The 17,453-nt window shown below is 34.0% G+C and overlaps 1 protein-coding gene across 1 annotated transcript in view; it reads left to right on the top strand.

Moving 5' to 3' along the window:
• LOC120530500 (homeobox protein engrailed-1-B-like) overlaps positions 1 to 3,991 on the top strand; it is a 4,387-nt gene extending 396 nt beyond the window's left edge. Inside the window, exons 1-2 of the mRNA XM_039754931.1 lie at positions 1 to 412; positions 3,237 to 3,991. The exon at positions 1 to 412 is cut by the window's left edge and continues 396 nt beyond it. Coding sequence (XP_039610865.1) covers positions 1 to 412; positions 3,237 to 3,556 — 732 coding nt within the window. The 3' untranslated portion in view covers positions 3,557 to 3,991. The remainder of the gene's footprint in view (positions 413 to 3,236) is intronic.
• The last annotated feature ends 13,462 nt before the right edge of the window (positions 3,992 to 17,453 follow it).

Here is a 17,453-nt window from a genome sequence, read left to right as displayed (position 1 = left end):
CAGACGCACCGAAACACCAACTTTTTCATCGACAATATTTTAAGGCCGGACTTTGGGTGCAAAAAGGAGCTCGGCAGCAGGGAGCGAGCGCACACATCGGGCAGGGAAAATGTCAATCCTTTGATAATAAGGCCATCTAACCCGAGCACACTGTGCCAGGATTCAAACTGTAGCAGCGACAGCACTTCATCTTCTTCGTCTTCATCCTCTTCGCCGTCATCAAAACAGAGCCAGTCAAAACAAGTCGATGGGAACGGAACTAATACATCTAAATATGGGGAAAATAACAACTCCTCGATCATGATTGTAGGGTCAAATAATGGAGAAAGTTCACCGAATAGGGATAATGTTCAACCGCTTCTTTGGCCTGCCTGGGTATACTGCACAAGATACTCAGACAGACCATCCTCTGGTAAGGCGACTTCATGAATTTTTTGTTTATTTACCGTTTTGTTTACTTCTGTCACCGTAGGGTAATACATATACGCAGACAGCAGTTCATATATTTCAAACTCATTATGAAAATTGTTTTATAAGTTATGCAAAACAAAGAATGTTATTATAATACATTTAATTACGCGTTGTATATTTGAACATTTCTCTGTGAGAATATAATAATCACTACAATTTATTTAAACGTATTTGCCTTTTATAAAAGTTATTTGGACTACGTTTAATAGCCATGAGGCGCCCTTTGGTTCGAAGGTAATTTAAAAAATTCACGACTCCAAACACGAAGGCCATAGTCTGAGGGAGCCTTTTCTATCATATTTAATTTAGGAAATTTTCAAAATGAACTGATATTTAGTTTGTGTGTAGCGGCTCGACTTGATCGTATTAAAAAAGCCAGATTTGAAATACAAATTAGTCAGCGCATATTTTTTTATTACATCAGCGTAGACTTTATTGTAACGTGTGTAGCAGGGAATCACGTGGCCTACTTAGGACTTATCGTTCTTTATACCGTAGGGAATATAAAATAAAATAAAAGATCTTTTTAATCTACCCTATAAAAACCAAACATTTTAAGATTCTTACTGATCAACACAGCACTTTAAACTAATAATTGTTGGGAAGTGCACCTCCAATCCTTGCATTTTAAAGAGGGTCCACTTTGTGTCTGTGTTTAGTCAGGACAGTTACTGACACAGAAAATACTCGAAAGTTAAAAGAGAAGAAACGCATTGATTGATTAATCAGATTGATTGACTGATTGAGCTGTCAGCCCAAGAGTGCGCAAAACATCACAATGTGGCTTTCTATCGAGTACTAAAATGAGTATTAGCATTCTCGGCGATTATACACGCAGTGCAAGATATCTATCTATCTATCTATCTATCTATCTATCTATCTATCTATCTATCTATCTATCTATCTATCTATCTATCTATCAGTACGTCTTTATTTTTAGCAAGAGAAACTTAGAAACTCAGAACGGGAGAATTTTCTACATATAAATATATATGGAATATACAGTACAGTATATACACTAGCAAACACACGCACATTGGCGCCAGCATTAGCATTATGCCATTTACAGTAGTAAATATTGCAAACTATACTAATCCAACATTTATTTCCAAATAGATTCATGTTTAATAATAAAATCTATCTATCTATCTATCTATCTATCTATCTATCTATCTATCTATCTATCTATCTATCTATCTATCTAGAGTGAATTTATTAAAGTCTGCAGGACATAATATGCTAGAATCTTTTTTTTTTGTAACATGCATAAATAAAACGAATGCGTATTCTACATTAGTGATCTACTCAGATTGTGTTTTTTTTTTTATTTTTATAAAAGCGTCTTCGTTAAATCGTTAAATGTATGGGTAATGTTCTATTTTAAGATTTTAAAAACTTCTTATTGTTTTAAAGACGTAAAATAATTATAATGTTGACCTTACATATTTTAAAACGTCGTATGACTTTTTCATGATTTTACAAATTATTCTTTTTTCCAAAATAAAGACTGGATTGTTAATGATAACCCATAGGTGTACATTTTATTTTAAATCAAGATCTTTCCCTATTAATGTCTGGAAAATTAATAATACTGTACATGCAATTGCCATAATGTTGCTATTAAGAAAAGTAATTCCACTGCCGACTTCACGGTATTAGTGATTATTATTGAAACGGAAGTACTTTGTGTTCTATCTATCTATCTATTAAATAGTGCCTTTCATATCTATCTATCTATCTATCTATCTATCTATCTATCTATCTATCTATCTATCTATCTATCTATCTATCTATCATTGTTCTTATTATTAATATTAGTATTAGTAGTAGCAGCATACACCCGTGCTAAATGAAGTGATAGTGTTAAAGTAACTCTTAAGCAGCATTTTCATGTAGACACTTTAAATGTTATTAATTGAGCTCTGACGATTTTGCTGTGTAGCAGTCATAGTATTGGCATTTTTGTCATTATTGCTGCTGTCGTTATTATTATTATTATTTGGAGTATAGTAAAATTAGTTTTAGTTCTGTTCAAGGTGATACAGCATGCAACACAATTCAAATGCATTTGACTTTACTGCTGAATTCCGTTCTTATTTTTCAGTTCGCTATATTTTTTTAGTTTTTAAGCTAATGTATTTGATTTGGGGTAAATGACTAATTCAGAGGCAAGTGACACAAACACAAGTCTGTACGTAACGTAACATATAAGGTATCATTTTTGTTTAGATTCTTTACATCAATTTTAATTTCTAAAGTATTTTTTTAAACAATGGGAAAAGGGTCGGCGTTTGACTTTTTTTTCTCCGACATGATGGATATTTCGCACTGGTGAGAGACTTTGTATTCCGTGATATGAGTCTCGTATCCGAGAGGCTTTAGGCGATCATTCTGTGGTTCTTTCAATAAGCCTACATATCAATGACCCCTTCGCTGTCTTTTTGCATGTGGCCTACCACAGATTTCAGAATGAACAGCGCAGGAAACAGCTCGCTTTAAACGTGAAGTGAGTGCGTGTGTCGAAAGTGCTGTGATTTGGGATGAAACACACACACACACACACACACACACACACTCACACACACACACCGAAGACCATTTGTTAAACAATAACGGGGGGAGGTTTGATTTGCTAATAACACTGGCTGTTCAGTTTACATGATGAAATACTCCAATGATTTTAGTCATTATAGTCCTGAAATGTATGCGCGGCAATAAAATATTCTTTATCATCATGTACAATGTACATTTTGCTCATTCCGTAGGTCCACGAACACGAAAACTGAAAAAGAAGAAAAACGAAAAGGAAGACAAGAGACCCCGAACAGCTTTCACAGCTGAGCAGCTGCAGAGACTCAAAGGCGAGTTTCAGGCCAATCGCTACATCACGGAGCAAAGGAGACAAACTCTGGCTCAAGAACTCAACCTAAACGAGTCCCAGATTAAAATATGGTTTCAGAACAAGAGAGCCAAAATTAAGAAGGCCAACGGCATCAAGAATGGCCTGGCCCTGCAGCTCATGGCACAAGGACTTTACAATCATTCCACTACCACAGTACAGGACGAAAAGGAAGAGAGTGAATGACTTTTGTTTTTGTGACTGCGAAAAAAAAAGAAAAAAGAAATCAAGTGACTCGAAATCGAAAGGACTGAGACAGGTGCTATTTAAATCAAAACTATGTTTATCCCATAGTATATGGACTTATAAATTACGAACGCTATTAAAAATCTATATATAGCCAAACACCTTATGACGTTGTATATATTTAATTTCAGGTAAGGATGTGTTTAGCGATCCCTACTTGCTGGAGAATTTCATTTCCCCCCCTCCCGCCCCCTCTATGATGTTGTTGCTCTCTGTTTTAGTACGTGTCTGACACTATTGAGATTTTTTGTGGTTTGTGTCTCCCCCTCCCCAGTTATTCACAATTCTATACAGACTGCGTTCCTGAACCGCCGCTACAAGCCAAAGATTTTATTATGTTCAGAAATAAAAATGTAGTCTGAAATAAAGTGTAGAATGTGCTCTCGAATGTTATTTCTTAGTGATATTATTTAAAAGGTTACATAGTGGGAAAAAAACAAACAAAAAAAAAAAAAACTTGTAAGGTGAAATAATTATCGAGGTATGTATTGGAACATTTTTTTGCGAGCGACATCGTCCGCCCGTCTTCTTCTCACCAAATTTATTTTCAAGCCAAAAAACTTAAAACGGACAAATCGTTTATGTTGCTCCACAATTTTCATTTTGTTTACATCACTTGTGTTATGCAAGAGAAGCAAATGTTCGGCTTATTCTCGTCAAACAGTGAACGCAGTATCGGGACGACCAAGTTCTGATTTTATGTTGTCGATCCGAGGTCTGTTCCTTTTAGAAAATAGCAAAACAATGTATTTAGGTAAAATAAGAAAGAAATGGAAATTATAAAACGTTACGCATTTCTAAACATACGTTTATTAATTATTTAAATTAATACGCATACATTCTTGATATTATGCACCTGAGTAAATTATATTTATTGGTGACTACGGGATAGGAATTAAAATATTTAATTGTATACATATAATGTGTAATACAAGTATATGTATTATATTTATATATAAATATAATGAAAATGGTGAAGCAAGGTCAAGTCATTTTTCAAGGTCATCCCCGAGTATGAATACTGACAGGGAATACCCGCGCCCCCCACCCCACCGGCATTTAAGATATCAAACTACATTTATTTCCAATTCTAAGGAAAAAAAGACGTTTTTCTTTACACTTATCAAACAATTTTTTAATTTTAAACCGAAGAAAGTAATAATAATAATGTTCAATTCATTTTGTGCCCATATTCATTTTTCACGTCATCTTATAATTTGTTGTATTTTCCAAACCGTACGTATACGCGTATATGTGATGTAAAATGAATGAATACGTGTTAGTACCTTATATCATTTTTAATTTTTTTTTTTTTTATTGTTTATTATATGTTGTCTTTGCGCGCTCATCATACATTTAAAAATTGGTTTAAATATTTAAAACTTAAAGCGATCGAAAGGAATGTTTGCTATGAATGAATTGATTTAAGATGCGAAGTTTGTGCGCAAATTTCGCCTTACGTTTCTTTTTTATACACAGGTCAAGTTTTTAGAAGGCCATCGGAAAACGGTCACAATACTTACGTAGCCTGTTTTTTTTAAAGTCTATACCATTGTAATTTCCAAATTCTTTTTAGTTTAATTATTCATTACTTCTTAAATACATGCATAGTTATTTTAAGCTAGGTATAAGTTTTAAATTTCTGTTATTTTACACTACGTTTATGCCGCCATCATTATATAAAGCACAATTATATATTTATAATCTATTGCCCTTAAACTAAATAGTAAAAGCATTGTGTGCGACCTCAGTGCATTCTGATAAAACGCATGCATCAGAAACCGTACATTTGATGTGTTATATGAGAAGAGACCTGACTTTTGATGTTACGATGCTAAAGAGGATACGGTACCGTTGCAAAAAAGTCGGCTATTTCTTGTGTGCAACAGCGCCATCTAAGGGCTTGACTTATCTGTTTATATAAGCAACTCTTTTAACAAAGCATTGAAAATCGGCTTTATTTTATAGCAACAAACATGAAACGTTTTGCTAGAAAGCGACTTCATTTAGACAATGAGCGCACCAAAAACGGAAAAGTGTCATTATCATGAAGAGTTGCTATATATATTACGATATTGTTATTTTACTGTTGTTATTATGTAGTGCCATGTCGAATTTCAGATGTACCATTTTATTCACTTTCCTCCAAATTAACTCACTGTTTTAGGAGCATCACCTAACTCGCTAAATGTTCGCCATCAACATGCTGGCGCCCCGTACAGAGATGGTTCCTGTGTTGGCTTCTGATCGCCGCGACCCTTCAATTGGGTTAAGGGGTTTCAGTGAATGGCTGATGGACGGAGAGATCGACGCTGTCAGCAACCTAATGAGGAAGATGTAACTTGTTACGAGAAGATATACTTACAATTTCTCGGTTAATGATATTCATATAGTAAAACTCCTAAGTTCAGCAGACGTGGCTAACCATTGAAAAATATGGTAATGATATATTTTGATACATCGATTATAATGTGAGAGAAAGCTGAACGTGGACTTTTCATTTCATCCACCACAGCCACCGGCGCCCCGGGTTTGTTTACTGACAGAATCCATTTCCGCTAGAGACCCATACCTGTTATAAAATAACGCGGAACATAACAGCTGCTTTATTTGTAAAAGTAAATATCCCTGGATGTATGTCAGGCAGCTTGTCCTTTTTGTGCCTTTGACCAAAATCAAAGAGGGCGTTTAAGGAAGACCGACCCATCTGGGTCAAAGGTCACGATCTGCGGTCCGAAAGCACCAGCTCTCTTAGCAATGATGTCGGCTTCTGCTCTTTTAGGTTTCGTTCAGCTTTAATCCTTTTTTTTATCATATTGTACCAAAGAGAGACGTGAAAAACAAGCAACTAATATTGCATTTTAAAATATATTAAGCTATGAATTTGATTGAGTGAAGAACCTAATAGCTAAGGAACTCAGGGTTCTTCCATTGTGAAATTCTATCAAGCAAATCTGTTATTTCAGATAACTTGTGCAGGCAAAAGAGAGAGAGAGAGATAAAAAAAAATAAATAAAAAAAATACCCACACAGGAATACTCAGTTGGCCTGAAGTGCTTCTCATACAACTGGCTCATCAGGTTTCTTGTAACAATGAAGTTTGTGATGAATTATATTTTTTTCTTGCCACAAGACATAGGATTGGAAGCCATAATTTGCAGTTTTTAAAATGACAAAAATCACAAACAGCAACTCCAGCAAATTTGAACTAATGATGTTTGGCATGTGCATAGCGTTTAACGTAACACAAAACAATCAGATACACAAAGGAATGTTAAGGGAAGTTTCAAGTATATAACTCCTCAAATTATTATTATTATTATTATTATTATTATTATATTCCAGATCAAGGCGGGGAAGAAATGGAACTTCTGTTCATAGTTGCGTTTGGTTTTGTCTCAAAATATATGACTTCATTAACGTCAATAGCTTTAAATTTTGAAAAAGTGAAAAACTAAGACATTTTCAATGTATCAAAGCGTTCTTTTTCTTTCTTACTTTCTTTCTGTTTTAAGCTGTATTTTTAACAAACATCAAAACATTGATAGAAATGTTTATATTAAAATAACTGAAAAAACTCTTTGTTAAGTTCTAAAATGGCTGAAATAACTCTAAACTAATTAAATATATATATTGAAAAATATACCTGAAAAAGAATCTGCTATGGCCACCAGGGCTACAGGTAACTAGAATTTTCATATATAAAAAATGTTATATATATAATACAATAATAAAGCTGCAACGTTTCCAAAATGCCTTTTTAAGTATTAACAAGATTGAATTGTATATAAACAAATGAAAAAAATACACAATTGCACACACACACACACACACACACATATATATATATATATATATTCACATGCATGCATATAGATTTTATCCTGAGCAGGGTCCAGGGGAAGCTGGAGCCTATCCCAGCAAGCACAGAGTGTAAGGCAGGATGTTAATCCTGCACAGGGGGAGTGAAACACACACACAACCATACACTAAACACACACACACACACACACACACACACACACACACACACATATATATATATATATATATATATATATATATATATATATATAAAGACCTCATTTTAAAAGTTACACATATTAGACATATTAGACTTGTTGATGTTTTATTATTATTATAGTTTTATATGTATTATATTACTTTATAAATGAAGATTTTATATCACTCTAGTCCTAGTGGTCAGAGAGGCGTATTACACTTGACTCTTACCTAGACTGTATTGATTAGACCATACAAAAGTAATAAATTGCATAAGCAAATATCAAAAGGACAGTAACATGGAAATAATTTTTTACAGTGCTTTTTGCAGTTTCTATATAGATCTGGAAAATCTGAGTATATTTTTAAATAAATATTATCAAGGTCATCCTTGAAAATTAAAAAAAAACAAAAAACTGAATGACTAATTTCCAAGTATGCATCATTTTACACATATAAGCAAACATATTATGTAATGCGTACATGTTTAATAAAAGGAATAGCAAAAATGGCAAATTTCTGCATTTATTCAGAACAAAGGACACAAATAATACACATATAAAATATTTTAGGCCTAACCAAGAAGAACTTGTAAATTCTAAGACTGTGAATGCATAGCTGAGTTCACTCTTTAATTGTGACTTTGGAGTTTCCTATTAAAATCTTGCAAAACATTCTTAGCGTTTGAATTCTCACTTCTGAAGCTAAACTTATAATGTTAAGGCGAATTCGAAAAAAGCAAACGAGGTCCAGTGTACAGCGTTAAGTGGAAGACTTTTTTTTCAGTAACTTGCTACTTTTTTGGTAAATGTCAGTTTTAAATAAAAGGTGTTTTATTCTGTTCGGCTCAGTGTAAAACACGAGTATCAACCAAAAGGTTTACTTCGAAAGTCAAAGATCAATTGATATTTCGTGTGAATAGACCCATTAAGTTTCCACCACTGTCCCACTTTAAAAATACGACATCAAATATAATCTAATGAAAAGAGATATTTTCTTTGTTACAGTGGTAAATTATAAAAATTAAAGTTTTACAGAAACGGAGGTTTTTAGCATCGTTAATTTGTGTATATGGTGTATTCATAAATTCCCTTTTACGATCGGCTTCAAAGAACTGATCAACGAATGTTTACTTCCTTACGATTGCTCTTTTAATAAATTTCGTTCCAGCTATTCATATAAATGCGTATGTTTAGGTTAAAGGGCAGAGTCTCCGACTATAACTCTTTCAGGTTTTAAACAGTTTTTTTTTTTTTGTTTGTGTTTTGTTTTCGAGCTGCTAAATATGTTGTCTTTTTAAACTCTTGTCCGTTTTACCGCGACAGCCTTCGTACGTGTAAACCTTTAAAGAAGAAGAAAGATGTAGTCCTGTTGGGTCAAATATTATCTATAATGTAGTGACCTTTACGTTTTTGCAACTTTACACTTTACATGTCGGTCAAATATAAGTACGGCTTTCAAAGGGTGAACTTTTAAAAATGACATAACTGCAAAAGATAAATAAGGAAATACGCCAGGAAAACTTTAAAATCCCCCGGAAAATTATACCGGATCGTAAACAACTTACATTATCATAAAAAGGAGAGAAAGAAAAGAGTCGAATTGTTAAGTTACATTTCACAATCTAGCATTGATATGAAGACCAAAAGTATGAATTTTTAATTATCTTAAAGTAACCGTCACATATTTTAAAAGAAGCCACAACTGATGTATATATGTGATTTATATATGTAGATAAACTCGACGTGCAGCGCAAAAACAATTGTACGCCATCGTGTACTTTTGTAAAAGTCTATGCTTTGCAGATGGAGATGTTTAAAAAGAGGAAAGAACGTATAGCTTAATGAGATCATGCGGACTAAATGTGAATAACAATCGTAATGAAATACAAAATAATAAAAATCCGTTTAATTCATATAAACTTTACATTGTCCAATCTCAGTTTCTGCAGGACGCGCCTCTTAATCTTCAGAGAGGAAGATCCACAAGTACGCTTAGGATGAGTATGATTATGTGTACTTAATCAGAACGACTTTAAGTTTCAGAGCACGAAAATTGTTCATATATATATATATATATATATATATAGACTTAAAATATTTGAATACGAATAGGCTGTTTTTCCCCATTTCACTCAATACAAGGTGTGTGTTCCAATTAGCCTACAGTATATGGCAGTATTTGTTAATCCTTAAATTGGCAGTATGGCCTTACATCAGCTATGGGAATAACAATATTTACCGAGAGATAAGGAAAATAGTGTTGGCAAAAAGTACCAAGGGCCTTGTCGACGACACAGAAATAGTTGCGTATTTACACTTGCGAGCGTTTCCCGTCTTATTTAATTTAGGAACACAGTGCAATAATATTAAATACACAAGTTCAACATATTAACGCAATGGAACCTATCTATCTATCTATCTATCTATCTATCTATCTATCTATCTATCTATCTATCTATCTATCTATCTATCTAGTCACTTTGTCAGTCTTTCTCTTAAGAGCACCAGTCTCATTAACTAATTTGATCACACCAATATTAATTAATAAAAGCTTGTAATTTTATATTGTCATGTGACTGTTCAAAAATCTAAATATAGTTTACTGTATACATCGGTATTTCGACTTAAAGTGCGTACTGCTGGAACTGACGCATCCCAGTCAGATCTAACGCTATTGTACATTCATACTACAAATTTTATTGTCAAACGGGGGCTTTATGTTTAGCAATGGGGCTAAGAAGGAACCATTTAACCACATTGTCCATTATCCCCACCCCCACCACACGCACACACATACACCCCAACCCAGAGTGCGATGTGTGCCTCTGCAAAGCAGGAAACGAAACCCTTAGCAATCCTTTAATTTCGCGAAAACATTTAGTGAACTACCATGTGATGTTTAAAGTTTAAAAAAAAAAAAATCACATTCGCGGATAAAATATATGTACGTGTTTTTTTGGGGGCGGCACGGTGGTGGAGCGCTTAGCATTGCAGCACAGCAGCTTACAATTATTATTTTTTAAATTCACTTGATGATTTATTCAAGGCGATTTACAACATTCGATATGCAAATGTTTACAATTTTACTATTATTATTTTTTTCTCAACTGGAACAAAGACAACTAAAGTGACTTCATCGGCAGGGCATAGTCAGTGTATTTAAAGCCAAATCCTCGGGGTCTGAAGTCAAAAAACTCACAACGCCATGCTGCCTGTCATTTAAACGTTTAAATGTCTCAGTGTAGTCCACAAGTTCTCTCTCAGTTCGAGTGAGTTTATGTGGATTTCATCTCGTACTCTACAGAAGTGTTTATTAGTTCCATTAGCTCAGTGTCTCTGCCCTGAAATATAGGAAAAGTTTTCACTTAGAAAATTGACGAGTGTTTCTGTAGTAAAAAGCGAAACGTCTGAGGTCAGCTTAAGTGATTAACGTTTTAGTAGCATGAACAGGAATGTTAATAAAATTATACACTAGTACGCTACCCATAAAACGCAACAAACACCCATAATTTAACATCATCTCTCCGTCCAGCTATTCATTTCAAACTATTTTAATCCATTTTATTCATCTGATGGTTTAAAAAAGCGCATCAAAAGTGACTAAACAATTATAGTTATAACTTCAGTCTAAACGGGACACGTTGTTCTTCCAATAAACGACTACAAAATGAATGTAGCCAGCATCCCTAACATACACAATACATTATTCTATTTAGTTTTTATTTCGTTCATCATTTCGAAGGCCAGCAGATCGTTCCGTTCTGTTTCGGTTCAGCCCTCGACTCCCGTTTGTTTTTTAAGTCTTAAACATGCTGTTATCCTTTTTTTAACTCCTCACATCTAAACCTTCACGTCTATAACGTTAAACAATCAAAAAGGTGCAAGGGGCGACGCAGTGGTCATAGCTGCCTCTCTACACTTCCAGAAACGTGTCTGGAATTGCCGGCCGGTCATTCACAGGTTATACTGATCGCCGACTTCCTATTGGCTGGCTTTGAATGAGTGTGCGTGTGTGTGTGCGAGGGCGTCCGTGACTGTGACTGTGACCCACGGGGCAGCCCGTCCAGGATAGGCCCCCATCATACACACGAAAGAGATACGAGAACATGGGCGCATCATTACTGGAGCACTGCAAAGTATAAAGATGTTCGACCAAGCGGCTGGATAAGAGACCGCACTTGTAATGAATTACGCAGCAGAGAAAAGCGGACGCCGATGGACATGTTTCCAAGTGGTGGTGGTAGAGTCTAAATACGTAAATTAATACATACAGTCAGTTAAAATTGAAAATTACCATTGGACATTTAAAACCTATAGTAAAATCTATCTATCTATCTATCTATCTATCTATCTATCTATCTATCTATCTATCTATCTATCTATCTATCTTTGTGCCTTTCATATATATTTATGTATTGTATAGTGAGTTTCATATATATATGCCTTTTATACTAACTTTTGTATCTATGTATATATTTATCTATTATATTGTGCCTTTCATATTTCTAATAGCCATAAATGTATTATATAGTGAAATTCCTATCTATCTATCTATCTATCTATCTATCTATCTATCTATCTATCTATCTATCTATCTATCTATCTATCTGTCTGTCTGTCTCCTTTCTTATATATCTATGTATTATATAGTGAGTTCCATATCTATATATGTATATATTTATCTTTAGTATAGTACCTTTCATATCTATCATAACTATCTATGTATTATACAGTGCAATTCCTTTCTTTCTATCTATCTATCTATCTATCTATCTATCTATCTATCTATCTATCTATCTATCTATCTCCTTTCTTATATATCTATGTATTATATAGTGAGTTCCATATCTATATATGTATATATTTATCTTTAGTATAGTACCTTTCATATCTATCATAACTATCTATGTATTATACAGTGCAATTCCTTTCTATCTATCTATCTATCTATCTATCTATCTATCTATCTATCTATCTATCTATCTATCTATCTATCTATCTATCTATCTATCAATCATATGGTGCCTTTCATATCTATCTATTGCCTTTCATTGATATATATATATATATATATATATATATATATATATATATATATATATATATATATATATATATATACAGTATGTGTGTGTGTGTGTGTGCATTATAGAGTGAGGTCATATCTATATATGTATTATAAAGTAACTTTCTAATCTGTCTATGTATATATTTATGTATTACATAGTGCCTTTCATATCTATCATATATGTGTATTTTATAGTGCAATTCCTTTCTATCTCTCTCTATCTATCATACTTCATAAAACTGCCTCTTGCATCTTCTCCACTCGGCACTATACTGGGTTGTGGAGTTCCTCGTAGAACCATTGCTTGACAAATAACTATTTTATTCTGGCACGGTTTCCGTGCACATGAAGATAATGCTTTGGGCTCTGAAAGGTTCCTAAAATGCAGACTAAGCAGACATCTTTAATGTCTAGTAGGCTACCTGTATGATGCAACAGATGAATAAAACCTGAACTTTGCCTGGTTTTATCATATGCAGCAAGAGTCAATTCAAAATCAGGAACCCCTTAAAATTTCACAAATCTGTTAATTTTCTATTCATAATTATTTATGAAACCTAAATAAAGTAAGGTTCTTTCTGAAACTTTCATGTAGATGGTTTCTTTGGGAACCAAAAATGTTTTCCCTACGGAATGACTCAGGAGAACCACATTGCGGTTTTATTTATTTGGATCAAATGAACTTTATTAACACCATAGGAAAATTCAGAGCAGAGGTTAGGTTAGGGTTCAGGTTTAGGGTAATTAACAAATTTACATACTTTGTTAAACTCTTACAGGCAGTTTATACAGTAATTGCATTTGACCCTTTGTAAAATGTCCCTTGCAGCTTTCCTTCCTGTACTCTTGAAACTATTGGTTCTTCCATGGTGTTGTTTTGGGTTGTGTTGTTCTTCACAGGTGCCATTTCTTGACAAATAACCATTTCATACTGGAAAGGGTTTTTTTTTTTTGCATTTGAAATCAGTTCTTTGGGCTTTGCAGAATATCCTAATATGTGGACAAAGGAGAAATGTTTCATTTATAGTGGGCTACCTAGCAGAATGCAACAAGATCAAGAAAACCTGAACTTGGTCTGTGTGACTGAGTGCGGGAAATGTCCTGTTAAAGTCAGGAGCTCACTGGTATTTCACAAATCTGCCATCATCCATTCAGAGTTATTTGTGGATGTTATCCCCGATCTAAATAAACAGAGGATCGTCATGAATCCTTAATGTGGAAGAGTGCTTTTGGGAATCGAAAATGGCTTCCTTCTGAAGAACCACATTACAACCTTTTATTTTTATTTTTTTAGGAGTACACAAAACAGGACAGCCCCAGAAAATGATCACATACCAAATAAAGAAATGTTCATTTAAATCGCTCATTCTTCCATTTTACTAACCTATATTTTCATCAAAGTAAAAAAAAATAAATATTTTGGACTCATCAGGGAAGTTGTGATAAACCCGGGATAAATAAGATAATAAATACTCATTTCAGAAAGAATGCATCCTAACCACAAATCAAATTGGGATACAAGCACCATCACGTAATAAGAATCTAAAATATGGGAGAAGAAAAACCTGAACTCAGTTTTGTGTTATTGTATATGGCAAGAAGTCCTTTTAAAATCAGGAACCCATTGGTATTTCATAAATCTGTTACCATCTATTCACGGCTATTTATGGAGCCTGTTACTGATCAGCATAAATAAAGGTTCTTTCTGGAACTTTCTTCCTGATGGTTCTTTAGGGACCCCAAAAATGACTCCCCTTTGGCTTTCCTCATGAGGAGCCAGTTTGGCACCTTTCCTTTTTATAAGAGTGTGCGTCGCCATTTTTATAAACCGACACACTGCCCATATGTTTAAAGTCAATAGCTGGCTAAGAAACCTTTTATCTTTTTATTATTTGATTATATTTATTGTAACGTTCCACAATATATATATTTTTTCTTTAGAAACAGACTGAGTCTGCCTTTCTAAAGCAGTGATGGCATATTGTGGCCTTCTGGCTGCAAAGTCTGAACTTGTTGATTTGCTTCCAAAAACTATTTGACACTAATTCACTATGGAATTATGGGAAAAGACTTGTCATTTGGAAGTCACTTGGGTTAAAGGGAGCAGCTAAACAAACTGCATGTCATTTTTCCCAAATGACGTAAATGGTACAATTCCTAACGAAGTAATGGAAACAAATGGACTTGTTATTCCAAGATTTCCCAAATCCTTTACAGTATTTTAAGATAAAAACTGGTGCACTGGCTGGGATTACAGAAAGCACAGCTTTGGAGTGTAATGTAAAGCAGCATATTGTGAATGGCTTTAAAATCTGCAGGTTTTAACAGAGACCTTCAACTAGGCTGAAAATGATCTTCAACGTTACTGTGATAGCAAAGCTCTCGCAAATTTTTCTTTTTTCCAACAAATACAGCACCCGTTTTATGAAAGAAAATGTTCTGTTGAGACGGGCGCAAAAGAGTTCATGCCACGTTCAACGCTCCAGCAGCAAAATCAAAGGCGACGGAAGTTGTGTCTGTCCACGTTGTCTGATTTTCACGACTCTTGGTCCCTCATCCTCTGAACGTCGCTACCGCATGAGGAGTTCCTGCTGTTTATCATCAGCAGGCATTTTAAACTTCAGTCACTAAAAGCTTAGAGTAAATACTTCTTGATTTGATCCTCAGCGTGCCCACTTTGAAATCGACTCCAATAATCCCCCCTTTATCGTTTCGTGACAAGAAGGGCCTAGTATTTTATTATGTCGTATAAATAAATCTAAAGCATTATCAATTAAATTATCGAACATGCCTGTGTGTAGATCGTTCTTTAGTTTTGATTGTGATCTGTACTTTAAAATGCTTATTAAGTGGTTAAAAATATTTGCTCCATTTTAATTAAATATAGTTTCCTCAAGAGGAGACCTCAACCACTTCTTATGCCCGGGGGCTGTCATACTTGTTGTTTTTAATTATTTTCCTCAGTTACCAAAACTGCTTTGGGTACTAATGCAGAATTAAATATATGGGTTTATTATACACATAGTATAAATAAATAATTACAGTAATTTTAATTAACCCAATTACATTATTTATTTAATTTTACATACACCGTTGTCGACTATTTAATGCAACATTTATGAACTAAAATTAATTTCACAATATTAAAAACACGCAGTGTGAAAAATAATCAAAAAAGGAAATGAACGTTCCTAAAGTTAATTCAGATGACACTCCATTCTGTTGTACTCTGTTCCAATATCTGGTGGTGTGTTTACTGCTAAAACTAAAATAAATCTTTTTTTTTATCATTTGATTAGTGGAAATGGTGGGAGGAATTACAAAAGAGAAAACAGTTTGAAACTTGGATGTTTAGGAGCAGTGAAGACCAAATCTCGGAACTCAGACGTTCAATGTTTTAGACAGAACACATCAAGTGAGGGCCTCCATACTTATCGAAACAAAAAGAAGGTTCCAGAAGATCATATGTGCGTGTGTATTGGGTGTGCTTGTGTTCCAAAATCTACGCTCTCCAGGTGAATCGCGGTTGGACATTTCAGTGTGAAGACTGCCATGTTGTACTCCCCATCCACATATGAATCACATATCAGCACTTTTCACAATCGGATTTGCCAAAATCCCACCCACATGTAATTCTGACTGTTGCAGATTGATTTGTTATTTAAGAATAAGCTGTGTGTTAAGAACAACATATAGATCATAGCTCCCAAACCAACTAAAAAGTTTTACATTAACAAAATATCATCTGTTTATAGTTACGTAAATGTTTTTGACACATGGGATAAATTCTAAGATCTTTATAATGTTATGTCCCACTGCAAATGTATCCAAAAGTAAATTATAGGTATCTATGGACAGGCACATTAAATTTTGCATTCATCCCCATAATCTGCTGACGTTTGATCTAGATATTTCCCAAAATGTGGCCCAGTGGTTGGTACATACCAGGCATCAGCCCAAGAAAGAGTTACAAAAAATGTACTGTATCTTATTAAACAACATTTTCACGGAGACTTGCAGACACCATTTGCTTCCAGTTATTCACTCATCTTTATGGCTGTCTCTGCTCAGTACAGACAGAGTTTTAATACATTTAAAATTTTATTATTCAAAATTACAGTCACAGCTCTAACTATAATTACTGTAGGTTTTTGTAGTTAATTCTGTTGCAAATGTTCAAAACAACAGCTCACTGTGCTTGTTTGTTAAGCAGCACTAAAATGAAACGATTGTCTTTTTCTAATACTGGACATACACTACATTTATAATAACTGTGATGGATGGCTCGGCCTTATCTCCTCCTCCCCAACATGGATACGGCAGGTATAATATAATATAATATAATATAATATAATATAATATAATATAATATAATATGAGCATGCATTCACACAAACCTGTATCTGTGATTTAACATCATCACACATTTTCATATGTCACCATTTCAGTTGTGATAAAACATCGGTAACAGATAGGAGAGACGTTATAATAGTTTTCTATATAAGTAAAACTAATTTCATTTTTTTCAAAGAATGTGTTTTGAGATTCAGAGCCATTTTCAGTGTTGAAATCTAAAAATCAGATTCTCTGCTTGGTACATAATGGTGGACTGCAGCATACTGGACCTTGAATCGTAACACAACTGCTCTGCTTTAATATCATTACAAGTATAACACGTATTTTCATGCAGAACATATGTATTTATTGTCTTTCCTGACATTTTTATTCAAATAAATTTATAAGATAAAAGTTATTCCAGGTTCCA

The sequence above is a fragment of the Polypterus senegalus genome, chromosome 6 (genome assembly GCF_016835505.1).
Source record: "Polypterus senegalus isolate Bchr_013 chromosome 6, ASM1683550v1, whole genome shotgun sequence".
NCBI classification, from domain to species: domain Eukaryota; kingdom Metazoa; phylum Chordata; class Cladistia; order Polypteriformes; family Polypteridae; genus Polypterus; species Polypterus senegalus.
This window is presented reverse-complemented; position numbering and strand designations above follow the sequence as displayed.